We start from the raw sequence: 12,963 nt of genomic DNA, 5'->3' as shown, positions 1-12,963 counted from the left end.
GAGAAGACATAGCCTTTGGTCATTAACTGCCACATGGCATGATATTTGTAAAAACCAGGAGAACTAACTTGTACAGGAGATCAAAAGTGGGCAGTTCACAGGCCTCCTGGAACACTATAGCTCTCACTTCCACCAGCCCCAGAAGCACAGAAGCTGCCAGAGTCAAAAGCTTGTACACAACAAAGAATCCTCAGAGTCCAAGGGTTATACACAGACTGGAGACACTTCTCCTTTATTCAAGTCCATACAGCTGTACAAAATATGCAATATGAATCTACAACATATATATAAAACATTCATGACAACGTTTCCCTTCTTCAGATACGAGTGTCTACCACAACACCTTAGGAAATGTGTGGTTGGCGTCACCGGAGATTTGTGCTGGGGAATACTACCAATGATGAGCCTGAAGGGAAGATGTACCGGGTCAGATCCAGCTGTGGAGGGACACCCTAGGTCAACCACGGCCTTCCACATCTCACCCAAATTTATTCACAGAAGCGTAGACTGGACTTTCCTATCATGAACATAAGGGCACAAATCCCAGCGCACGTGGTAGTTAAAAAGCCCAATCTGGCCAATGAGCCTTAGAAACTGGCATGGGCAAGCTTCTGAGCCCCTGAAGTTTGGAGAGATTATCCACTTGTTTCACCACTGTTATATATGAACATCCCTGATTTCCCACAGGTGCAAGTGGGTCGCCTCCTGGCATTCCCCTTCTTGAAAACCACGTGACATCAGCCTTCCAGGGAGTAGGAACTCTTTTAAAGACACCCACCAGACTCAATTAGCAAATTGCCTCAAAGAGTGAGACAGTGCAATGCTTCTTGCAGATGACAATTTGCGATGATGATCTTGGCCAAAAGAGCTGTCGTAAGCTCTACGACTCACCATTGTAAGCCGTAGAGCCGGACTAACCTGAAACTCACTACCTCGCCTGACGGAGTATCCACTGAAAACAAAGATCAGCAAATTATTGAAATATTATTATTAACTATTTGCCATTCAGTGCCTTCTTTGGCACGCATACTGCCTTGATTGAGCAGGTGGTACTTGAAATAGTGGTCCTGTTACCAAGCTATAGAAGGCAAGAGAGTGAGTGGCTGGAATAGCAAACAAAATCCAAAATAGAACTCAAAGTAACCAGGCAAAAGGCACAGAGAATAGTAAATCACCCGTTTAAAAAATATTTTCAATTACACTAAAAATACATACATTTTAAGGACAATAGTTTTCCATTGAAAATTTCCCTCTAAAATGCTCCGGCAGAGAGACAAACACCATCGGACTGTCTTGTCAAAGGACCAATGGACCACAGACTCAAAAGAGAGTAGATGAAAAAAGCGAAAACTCTCCTGCAGAACTGTGAACCCATAGGACAGGTCCTAAGTTCACCAAGTTGAGCTTACACAGCCACACTACCATGAAGGACTACACTTTTCTGGAATATTTCCATAAACATCACTGGTTGCTAAATAAGTGCTATGGAAATTAACTAGAAAACCTTCATACTTAATTAGTAGCAAGTCATATAACATCACCAAAGGGGCAGTAAGCTAACTTATTTGAACATTTTACTCTTTCTGTTACTCAATAATAAAGTGTGGGTCAGTATTCTTGTTCTGTGATGTGGTTGACTTTGTCCTTCCGAGCCTCCGATTCCTCGGGGATAAAACTTTTAAGCTCAGCAATGGGATGAAAAAGTGAACCTTCTGCACTATGGCCCAATACAGAACAAATGCAGGCTATACTGTCCCTGGACAGGAGAGATCATCTTAAGTGGTGGAAGCAAGGAGTGATGTGAAAAACAATTCTTACCAAGGCTCCATTACAGATCGCTATTGACTGCTGGAACAAGGAGACGGGTGCATAGAATGGACAACCCTACAAGGAAAGTAGGAGGCTTGCACCAGGTTTGCTTGTAGTGGCAAATGGTTTGGTCTGGTAGAGGGCCTGGGTGCTGAAGCGCCCCTGGTGAACTGTGACACTATGCAGTCTGTGGAGAGGGTCTGTGTCCACAGCTGTCCTCCATCCTGCCTGATGTGTGAGAAGGAAGACGTGGGTTAGGCACATTTTCTAAAACTTGGTAATATGAGAACGAGTTTCTTCCGGTTGTGAAGGATGAACATCCGGGTGGTGCTGTAGTTTATGAAATAATCATCAACGTCCGATGAAAGAAGTGGTACAAATATGAAAACCAGAAAGATAACACTGACGCCCTGAGTGAGTATTGTCCTTTTACGACCATAGGTGGTGCGGTGTCTGCTGCCCTTATCCCCAAACTCTCCCAAATGCTCACTCCGTGCCCTCAGGATGGAAATCTGTGTCTGGTGCATATCTAGGGCCCTGAAGAGCGAGTTTCAAAGGCTGCTAGTAGTATGGTAACTCAGTGAGTGGAGATTCCTTCTGTAACTTCACGAAAACAGTAACTTCTGCATATCTCTCCTTTACAATGTCCCATCAAGTCTAGCACGAGGAACTGTCCAGGAATAACACAAACCCAGAAACAGTTGTATTTGGGAGACCTCCAGGTCACAGATGCATAATCCAGGGTTACCTGGAGGCCAGAGAGAGGGTCAAGGGAAGTCCTGATCAGCCAACGGTTGTGTCTTCTCCATCACAGCAAGGACACCGGAGGAGACCCCAAATGCAACCAGCTGATGAATTCAAGCCTCTGCTTGCACTAAAAGAGCTGATGAGTAATTGGCACACACAATCCCTAGTTTTGTACGTAGGGGTCAGTTACAGGCTTACACATGTGCACGCACCCTTCTATGATATGAAAAGAATATCTGGCATACACATTCAAACATGTCCAGGGCTCTCCTTCCCCAGGATACACACCTGCTCAAATCTTGGCCGGGCCATCCAATGCTAACATCTAAACTTGTTGCAACATTGCTTGTGCTGCTGTAGCCAAGGGCTAGACTCGTTCAGACATCACCTGCATGACTCCAGATCTCGGCCAATTCAAGCACCACCCCATGCAATGCTCTACCCACGACAAGACCCGTTAAACCATTTTTAATGGTGCACGCCCTATGACATTCTAGAGTTGCTCTATTCTATTCACCGTCTGACCTAAACCTATTAAACATTGCCAATACCACACTTGGCTCAGGACTGGAGGAATTCATTTTTTGTCTACACTAGTAGTTTGCCAGGACTAGTCCCATTTAGAGGTTGCACATGGAGCACTTCCTCTGGACTAAATCAGGTTGAATGTCTTAGATGACGCTCATTCCTCATGATGCAAACTTGTCAAAAAGAGCTCTGGACCTAACAACTTTCAGCCTGCACCCATGCGATGCATTCCCACAGCACGGACTTGTTTTATGGATGCCACTAGCTGCCTAGGGTGAGACCTGCTCAAGCAATGCCCATCCAGCCTTCCCCTAGGAGCCACTTCAGTTCAAAGTTAGTTGATGCTCGTCAGGACTAATCCTGATACAATGCTGTCCACACTATTTCTGTTCAAGCCTGGAGAGTATGTAAGACCTGTCTGCCTCTTGCTTCTCAGTCCCCGACCTGTTTAAACATGTTACACCACATGCTCCTCAGAGCCTGGCCAAGTCATGCGCTCTTCAAACCTAGACCTGTTCAAACATCACCCATGTCACGAATCACAACTAGATTAGACCTTTCCTAATGTCATCAATGCTGCCAGAGGTCCAGGTTCACACCTAGACACACACTGCTTATGCCACCGCCCCTCCCCCCCAGCACCGGAAGTATGCAAACATCACCCATGCCGCGACTCACGACTAGACTAGACCTTTCCTAATTTCATCAATGCTGCCAGAGGTCCAGGTTCAGTTCTAGACACACGCTGCTTATGCCACCAGCTCCCCAGCACAGATGTATGCAACCATCGCCCATGCCTCCATTAAACCTAGACCCTGGCACCTGAACCTGCACCTGCAACCTAGCCCTGTTCTCACACTGCCTATCCCACAAGTCTCTTCAGAACACAACGTGTTCTAATGTCATCCATCTGCCAAAGGCCGGGATTAAACTCAACCGCTCATTGCCCATGCCTCTCCAAGATTACATATCTTCTGCTGCCATCAGTACTGCCAGGATCCTGCGAGTATTTCAAACACTGCCAAAGCTGCCAACTTGTCTAACCAACTCCTGTACCAACAGATCTATCGCTGCCAGCTCCACAGTAGCAGCCCTCTTGAAATGTTGAATAATGTTGATTTATCTCACAACCATTTCTTCTGCCCCTTCCACACGACATTCGCTCCAAAGCTTGCTATGCAGCTCACTCCTTAGAACTGTATCTCCTCCCAATCGTCCAGTAACCTATCTATCAAACGCTGTCAGTGCCACCCACCACAGAGAGAGGCCCTGACCACATGTCATCCACCCCACCTGCTCCTGGTCAATAAACATGTAGAAACACTATAAATGCCTCTTCAGGAACCAGACTTGTTAAAATCTCAGCATTCCCAATTCTTCTTAGGGCTGCACCTGTTAAAATGTAGATATCAATCGCTGATGAGACACAGGCCTGTTCATGCGTCATCCATGCTTCTCACGTCCATGGTCTAGACTTGTATAAATGCAATAATTTGGCCAACCCTCTTCCCAGTACAGCTGCTTCAACCCCACCAGACGTCTGGTTCTCATCACTAGTCCTAGAACAACATCACCCATAATGTCTGTTCCTTGGGATTGCACTTATTCAGAAATTAACCATCCAATCTTCAAAACTAGACTAGTACAAATATTGCCAACCTGTGTGCTTCAGGTATGGAACTGACCAATCCCATTGCCTTTCTACACCTAGCCCTGTCCAAACACCCCTGTTTCTCAGGCTCCACATTCGCAAAACTGTTCCAACATCCTGCCAATGCAGCGTGCAACCTTGCCTCAAACATTTCCATGCAACCTCAAACATCTCCATGCAACCTTAACTATCTCTCATGCAACCTCAAACATCTCCCATGCAACCTCAAACATCTCCATGCAACCTCAAACATCTCCATGCAACCTCAAACATCTCCATGCAACCTCAAACATCTCCATGCAACCTTAACTATCTCTCATGCAACCTCAAACATCTCCCATGCAACCTCAAACATCTCCCATGCAACCTCAAACATCTCCATGCAGCCTGCTCTCTTGACTCAAAAGTGTAGGCCATTCTTCAGTTCCAGGCCAAAGGTGGTTATGCCACCTGACCCCTCTGCAAATCCTGTTTAGGGTGCACTCCCCGAGCCTAGAGATACTGTAGGATCTGCCACTGGCCCCTATGGATTGGGCCTAGCAAACTGCCGGTAGTAAACATTGCCGGTACAACTCACTCGCAGAACTAAACTCGTTCATGTGTCATCCAAGGCCAAATGTGCTAAAACACTTCCACACTGCACGCTTCCCAAAACATTTAGCATGCCATCTTCCGCCTATGACTGAAACCTGCTTCTGGTATTTTGGCAAAGTGCATTTGATCACAAAGTCATGAAAAAGTAAATCTAGATTGTATCCCGCACGCAACAATACACAACAGATCTCATAGAACTCCAGGGCATGAACCTAGTCACTTAGTGGTACATTATTCCCCATCTCAAAGGGTCTTCCTTCCTCTGCTCCCCACCTCTGCCTCCCCTTCCCCAAGTACCCCAAGACTCCTACGGTCTGCTCTGGAAACTGGAACCGTGTGCACATACATTTGACATGTGCGCAGAAACAGATGGGCACTTCACACCCATAAGTCCTTCCCACGCACACCAAGGGGGTGCTTCTTCAGGTCCATGAGGAGCTTGGGTCTGAATGTGCTTTGTGTCTTTGGTCCCTTCATTGCAGTACATGGATAATGAGGTGTGATGGGTGCGCCCCATGCAGGAGTGCTCAGCATATTGTACATCCTCAGGAACACTTCTGCTGACACCGGTCGCAAGGCCGAGATCCTGGAGCACTCCTTTCGACCAACACTACACCTGGACAAAGGTAAGAGAGTAGAATTTACAATTTGTACAGAGAAGTGTGTGATATCGAACAGTGAATGCACTTTGCAATAGTACACTGCAATCAATGTGCCCCTATTTTACAACTTGAAGCATTCCAGACAGGCATTATGCCTACCTTCCTAAACTAGGGGGTACAAAGTAGAGAGTCACTGTTTGATGGAGGAATACCTCCTTGTTGGCCCCACCTGAGCCACAGAATGGGAAGCTGCTGTACTTGCCCTGCAGCACCACACAGACTGCGATTTGGAACTTCCCGTGCAAGGTGCTCAGCTAGGGTGATTAACAAAAAGCCTACCAGTTGATTTCATACAACTACGAGCACTTTGTTGAGGAGATGATGACCGTGTCCTGCTATCCTTACCCCATCCTCCTTGACTTTGACTGCACTGGTTGCCAAGACCTATAACTAGTAAATTCTCACACAGACCCCTTTCGACAGCTAATTTTGTGAGCACAGAGCAGCTTTATTTACCTCCTGGTAATGGTGTTTAATTCTGCACTCTTAGATAATTCTGATGATGGGGATGCAAGGTTTGCAAACACAGTGGGACCCACTCTCAATAGATCACCTCCACACCCTCTAGCACATACGCCTGGTATGCTTGTTTGAAGTGATTCCCGGACATAACAAGCAACGTTGCTATATAGAGTGTTATTGAACCGCTACATCGCTAACATTCAATGAAAGGGTACATGGACTGAGGCCATGTTGCTGGGATAGCACCTGTGGAATTCACATGCCTTCCTCTGAAAGACACTGCAAGCTATTGCTCTTAACAGAAGGAATATGCTACTTACCAGTATGCATCTGTTCTTGGCATGTAGAGCTGCAGATGGAGGACAACCTTGTTCGGGTGCATTTGGAGAAAACGTTCTTGTATAGTAAGTGCTTGTATCTCACTGACCCTTCTAAGGGAAGTGATGGCTACAAGGAAAGCTGTTTTCCATGTGAGAAATTGCAGTTCGCATTTATGCAAAGGTTCGAAAGGCGGTCCCATTAGCCTTGTGAGAACTATATTTAAGTTCCACACAGGGGAAGGTGGTGCCCTGGGTGGAATTACTCGTTTAAGGCCTTCCATAAAGGCTTTAATAGCAGGCACTCTGAACAGTGATAAATGCTGTCTGTTTTGTAGGTAAGCGGCAATTGCTGCGAGGTGTAGACGTATGGATGAATATGCCAGGTTACACCTTTGAAGATGGAGCAGATAGCATATGATGTGCTGTATGGATGCGTCTAGAGGGTTAATTGTATTGTTACGGCAGTAAACAACAAATCTTTTCCACTTGGCAGCATAGCAGGCTCTAGTGGTAGGACGTCTGGCTTCCTTGATAATGTTCATGCTATTAGGGGGAAGATTAAGGTATCCAAATTCTAAGATTTCAGGAGCCAGATTGCAAGGTTGAGCTGAGCTGGGTCCGGGTGCCTGATTTCTCCATGGTTCTGGGTTAGGAGGCATGGGGACAGGTGCAGTTTTTGATGTGGTACCACCGATAGCTGCAGTAGTGTGGTGTACCATGGCTGCCTGGCCCATGTTGGAGCTACCAGAATGAGTGTGAGGGAGTGCTGTTGTAGCTTCCTTACCACTAATGGAATTAGCGGGAGAGGTGGAAAGGCGTATGCAAATTTGCCTGACCAGTTCATCCATATCGCATTGCCTTGGGACAATGGGTGTGGGTATCTGGCGGCGAAGCTTGGGCATTTTTTGTTTTCGTGGGTGGCGAAGAGGTCTATCTGAGGATGCCCCCACTTGTGGAAGAATGGGTGAAGAACTTGTGGATGCAGTTCCCATTCGTGCATTTGCTGCGTTTGTCTGCTGAGCAGATCTGCCATGGTGTTTTGTATGCCTGGGACGTGTTGTGCCAGGAGAAAGATTTTTTGTGGAATTGCCCATCTCCATATGCTCTGTGCTAAGCGGGAGAGCTGGGGAGAGTGTGTCCCCCCCTGTTTTTGAATATAATACATTGCAGTCATATTGTCTGTGCGAATTAGGACTGCTTTGGCTGAAATTTGTTTCTGAAACGATTTCAGGGCTAGAAAGATCGCCAATAACTCCAGATGGTTGATGTGGAGTAACCTCTGTTGTGGCGTCCATAGACCTTGCACTGTGAGGTGTAATAGATGCGCTCCCCAGCCGGAGAGCGATGCGTCCGTTGTTAGAATCACCTGAGGAACAGGGTCCAGGAATGGTCGCCCTTTGGAAAGGTTTGTGGTGTTCCACCACTGCAGAGATCGATGAGTGCGGCCGTCCACCAACACCAGATCAGTCAGCTGACCCTGGGCCTGGTTCCACTGGCGTGCTAGGCACTCTTGGAGTGGACGCATGTGAAGTCTTGCATGAGGCACTACGAAAATGCAAGACGCCATCATCCCTATTAGTTTCATGAACACACTTGCTGGGAGAGAGTGCAGAAGAAGGAACTCTTGGCGCAGGGCTTGCATGCTTGCGATCCTGGCTGAGTTGGGATAGGCTATAGCTTTTGAGGTGTCTATGGTGGCACCGAGGTATTGCTTTGTGTGAGATGGTATCAAGTGGGACTTTTGGTGATTCACCGTAAAGCCTAGCTGGTGGAGTAGTTGTATGGTAGTGTTTGTATTTTGTACACACTGGTGGTAGGACGCAGCTTTTATGAGCCAGTCGTCCAGGTAGGGGAAGACGTGAATGTTTTGTCTTCGGAGGTGTGCTGCCACTACTGCCAGGCATTTGGTAAACACCCGTAGTGCGGTTGTGACCCCGAAGGGGAGAACCTTGAACTGATAATGTTGGCCGTCTATCACAAAGCGGAGGTACTTTCTGTGAGCAGGGTGTATTGGGATATGAAAGTACGCGTCTTTCAGGTCCAGTGTAGTGAGAAAGTCGCCCTGACGGAGGAGTGGGAGAACTTGCTGAAGAGTTACCATATGAAAATGGTCTGAATGGATGTATGCATTTAGAGGCCGGAGGTCTAGAATGGGCCGTAGGGTCTCGTCTTTCTTCGGTATGAGAAAGTACAGAGAGTAGACCCCTAGATTTTGCTGATCGACGGGTACCTGCTCTATCGCGTGTTTTTGCAGTAGGGAGAGTACCTCTTGTTTCAGAAGTGTGGTATGTTCTTGTGACATGGCACGGTGTCTGGGTGGAATATTTGGGGGGGTAGAAGTTAGTTCGAGACAGTACCCTGACCGAATAATTTGGGTTACCCATTTGTCTGATGTTATGGCCTCCCATGTTTGAAGGAAGTCTTGTAGTCTGCCCCCGACCGGAGTGAAATGGTCTGGGGGGAGCGGGGGAAAGTCATTGTGTGGGCGGTGTGGCAGAACGGGCGGTGTTGGTTTTGCCCCGCCTTTATTATTGTTTCCTCGATGTCCACCTCTTTGGTAGCCCTTTGAGAAGGTATTTTGAGGAGGGGACTTGTAGGAAGTGGAGGCGTTATCGGAAGAGTAACCTCTGCCAGAGCCTCGAAAGGAGGAACGGTGAAAGGAGCGTCTAGGGGTTTGTGATTGCAGGGCTCCCATAGACTTCGCCGTGTCTGTATCCTTCTTCATTTTTTCCAGGGCTTCGTCTACTTTTGGGCCAAATAAATGTTGTTGATCAAAAGGGTGGTTTAAGATAGATGCTTGGACCTCTGGTTTAAAGCCTGAAATTCTGAACCAGGAGTGACGGCGAAGCAGGACACTGGTGTTTATAGCCCTGGACGCCGTGTCTGCTGCGTCAAGTGCACATTTAATAGAGGTGTTGGTAATAATCTTTCCCTCTTGTATTAGCTCATGAGCTTTATTCTTATATTTCTCCGGGAGATGCTGCATGAGAGCCTCCAGATCATCATAGTGCGCTCTATCGTATCTTGCTAGCAGCGCCTCCGTGTTGGCGATGCGCCACATATTGGCCGTCTGCGAGGCAGTGCGTTTGCCTGACGCATCTAAAAGCTTGGACTCCTTATCAGGTGGTGGAGCCTCACCAGATGACTGAGAATTGGAGCGCTTCCTAGCTGTGGAAACCACTAGTGAGTCTAGGGGCGCAGGTCCTTTAATATAGACAGGATCCGTGGGGGCTGCCTTGTACTTCTTTTCTATTCTGGGGTTTAAGACCCTAGCTCTAACGGGGTCTTTGAAAACCTCTGTGGCATGCTTGGTCACCCCTTTAAGCATGGGTAATATAGCGGTGGATTTATCTGCTATGTCAAATGTGTCAAGTAGGAAGTCTTCCTCAACTGGATCACTGTGTAATTCCACCCCATGGTAATGTGCCGCCCGTTGTAAGAGGTGGTGGAACCCCAGGGAGTCCTTTGGTGGAGACGGCCTGGATGGATAGAGATCATCCTGAGGCACATCTGGGACTTCGGGATTGTGATAATCCTCCCATGGGTCAGGGGTTCCCAGAGGAGTGGGGTCCTGCGGGGCATCTGTGGGATCATAGAATGGATCTCCGTGGTCATCAGGGTCCGGAGACGGTGTTGGAGACCGATGAGGCAAGGGTGGAGAAGGTGGGGGCGGAGATGGAGGGGGTGGAGGGGGGGGGGGGTGGAGGAGGGGGAGGAGGTGGAGGAGGAAGAGGAGGAGTTGGAGGCGGTGGGGAGGGTACTCTGAACGGGGATGTGGCAGAGTCCTTCCGTTTTGGTGGTGGAGGAGGAGTTGGCTTGTCCAAAAGTCTTTTCTTGGAAGACAAAGTTAAATGTCCAGTCCTGGGATCCTTAGTTAAAGTCTTTTGAAGAGGATCCGGTGTGAAAAGCTCCTCCGGCCCCGATTCCTCCATCGGTGCCGATGTTTTCGGAACCGAAGGCTTTGTCGGTTTATCCGCGCCGTGCTTTCTCGGGGTGTCCGATTTTTTGATCGGCGCCGAGGCAGGGTTCGACACGGAAGCGTCGGTGCCGAGGGATTTGTGTTTGGTCGGCACCGAGAGGCCAGGTTTCGACACCGATGGCTTCGGAACGCAACTTGTTTTCTTCGGCGCCACTAGGAGGCTGGCTCGAGCCCGAGCCGCCAGGAGACTTGTGATGCTTTTTCACCAGGCCCGAAGGTGGGGTGATGGAAGCAGTATGCTTGGCTTTCCCTAGGCCCGGAGGCGAAGGGGTAACCGGAGTCTCTTTCGGTATGGGCTCGGGAGGGGGAGGGGGTAGAGTACTCACGACCCTCTGCGCCGGTGTGATCTCCTCCACGTCGGAGTCGTCGGCCTCGGAAGCGCTGACGACATCTTTCTCCCGCTCGGTGTGCAGCTGTCCCGACGCTCCGGCGTCTTCTCCGAAGATGTCAGGTGGAGCCAAGGTCGATGAGTGCGCCATGGTGCGTCGAGCTCGTCGATCCCGAATAGTCTTTTTCGATCGAAAAGACTTGCAGGCGGGGCAGTCTCGGGCCTCGTGTTCGGGAGAGAGGCAGAGGTTGCACACCTGATGGAGGTCGGTGTGGGGAAATTTAGACCCACATTTTGGGCACTTCTTGAAGGGAGTCCTTTCCATCGTCCGAGACCGGAGTCGAGGTAGGCCCGAAGGCCGCTGCCGATGTCTGGAATCGAGGAAGTGCCGAAGAGAGAGATGAAGAAGTCGATTCCGTCTAAAGAATCTCGATGGACGAGGATTTTGTGTCGAAGGTCGAACTGGAAGGGTTCGAAGCCGGAGCACGAAGTATTACATCCGAGCCCGATGGCGGAAAAAAACAATCTGAGGATGGAGCCGAAGCCCATGCGCAGTACGGACCGAAGGAGGAGTCACCGAACTCGTGACTTCCAAAGACTGTCCAAGAAGAAAAACAAACTGCAAACATCCGGGCCCAACACCAGATGGCGATCTATGCAAAAGTGTATAATCTGCAGCTCATATGCCTCGAACACTTAGATTTCTTAGTTCCCTGTAGAATTTTCAAAATTGGTAAATTACCAACACATTTTTGAAATCTTTTAAAATTCGTTTCAGATTTTCCATGTCTCTGAATTTCCAGGCAGCTAGAAAGCATTTAGATGGGTGTGGCCGACTACCAACCATGATGCTGCTTTATCTGGTAGCTCCAGTCCCCGGCTGTCAAACACCCATAAACATCTGTCAAATCGTGCAAGTCCACTGTGCCTGCCTTATTCTAACCAGGCTGATGATATACCGGCAGGCTAGCTCCGGTGTCAGCAGGGCACGATCGGAGAGATGAGCGGGCTTGCATATGTGGCAACCTGTAATCTATGTGAGAAGAGCTGGGCATGTGTCTGACCACTGGACTGCCATTGCGCAGTCGGTGTGAGTAGCGGGCACAGGCTGGTGAGGCTGCGTTGGCAGCCCGCGGTGCTTTTGTTGCTGCTGTAAAGTCATGGGCTCTAGGCCCACATTCTTTGAAATGATTGACACAGACACTGGGTGTATGATGCTCAGAACGGGTCACATGCACACAAGCTCCTTTATTGGCAGGGTCACCTGACCGGTGACGCCTGTGTTGGATGGGTGCGGGGTGGGTGTAACAGCCGGAAGTGCACCAGCATGGAGAGAAAGCTCCTGTGGGCCACACTACTTTAAGGAGGTCCGCGGATCCAATCAGTGAATGATTATAAACTACAGAGATAGCGACCAGTCACTAAACTTGCTGGACCGCAGGGGCGCCCAACCCTTGCTGTATCCGGATTTCACACTTGCCATCCAGGAGGCCAAGCGAACATTACAGATGTTACAAAGCTTCTTCGTGCCTCAGATGTCCATGACGCCATGCTGTACCCAACTACGTTCCACCGGTTGTACCCAGGTCGCACCATGTGGTTCACGTATTGCTAAGAGGCTATGAGGTTCAGCAAGTTCACCTTGGCAAGTGCCGGATCATGAAGAGGAAACAACGGGGTGGTGGAGCAGGCAAAACAAAATTTTGTATACCTTCTCTATTTTGCATGAAAATACGAATTACTTAATCATTCTAATTATTAACTTGTACTAACTCTGTGGAGATTTGGTATTAACCAACTGTACATTTAATAAACATGAATTACACGCGGGACTACAAGCAAATCGCATGGCAAATAACCCTAATGAATGACTGTGGTACCCA

The 12,963-nt window shown here is 48.5% G+C and overlaps 1 protein-coding gene across 4 annotated transcripts in view; it reads right to left on the bottom strand.

Annotated features, from left to right (window-relative positions):
• Nucleotides 1–204: 204 nt before the first annotated feature.
• Nucleotides 205–12,963, bottom strand: part of ATG9A (autophagy related 9A) — a 396,601-nt gene continuing 383,842 nt past the window's right edge. For 2 of the 4 annotated variants that reach the window (XR_014980113.1, XR_014980114.1), the window contains exons 16-17: nucleotides 5,040–5,945; nucleotides 205–4,999 (exon numbers count right to left, since the gene is read on the bottom strand). Coding sequence is in view for 2 of the 4 variants with exons in the window: in XM_085650154.1 (XP_085506280.1) it covers nucleotides 5,940–5,945 (6 nt within the window). In the remaining 2 variants the exon portion in view is untranslated. Of the gene's footprint in view, nucleotides 5,946–12,963 lie in introns of all 4 variants that reach the window. The other 2 variants (XM_085650154.1, XM_085650155.1) reach the window with 1 other exon arrangement.

The sequence above is a fragment of the Triturus cristatus genome, chromosome 3_2 (genome assembly GCF_964204655.1).
Source record: "Triturus cristatus chromosome 3_2, aTriCri1.1, whole genome shotgun sequence".
In the NCBI taxonomy this organism is placed as follows: domain Eukaryota; kingdom Metazoa; phylum Chordata; class Amphibia; order Caudata; family Salamandridae; genus Triturus; species Triturus cristatus.
Note: the sequence above shows the minus strand (reverse complement) of the source record. Positions and strands in the feature narration are given on the sequence as shown.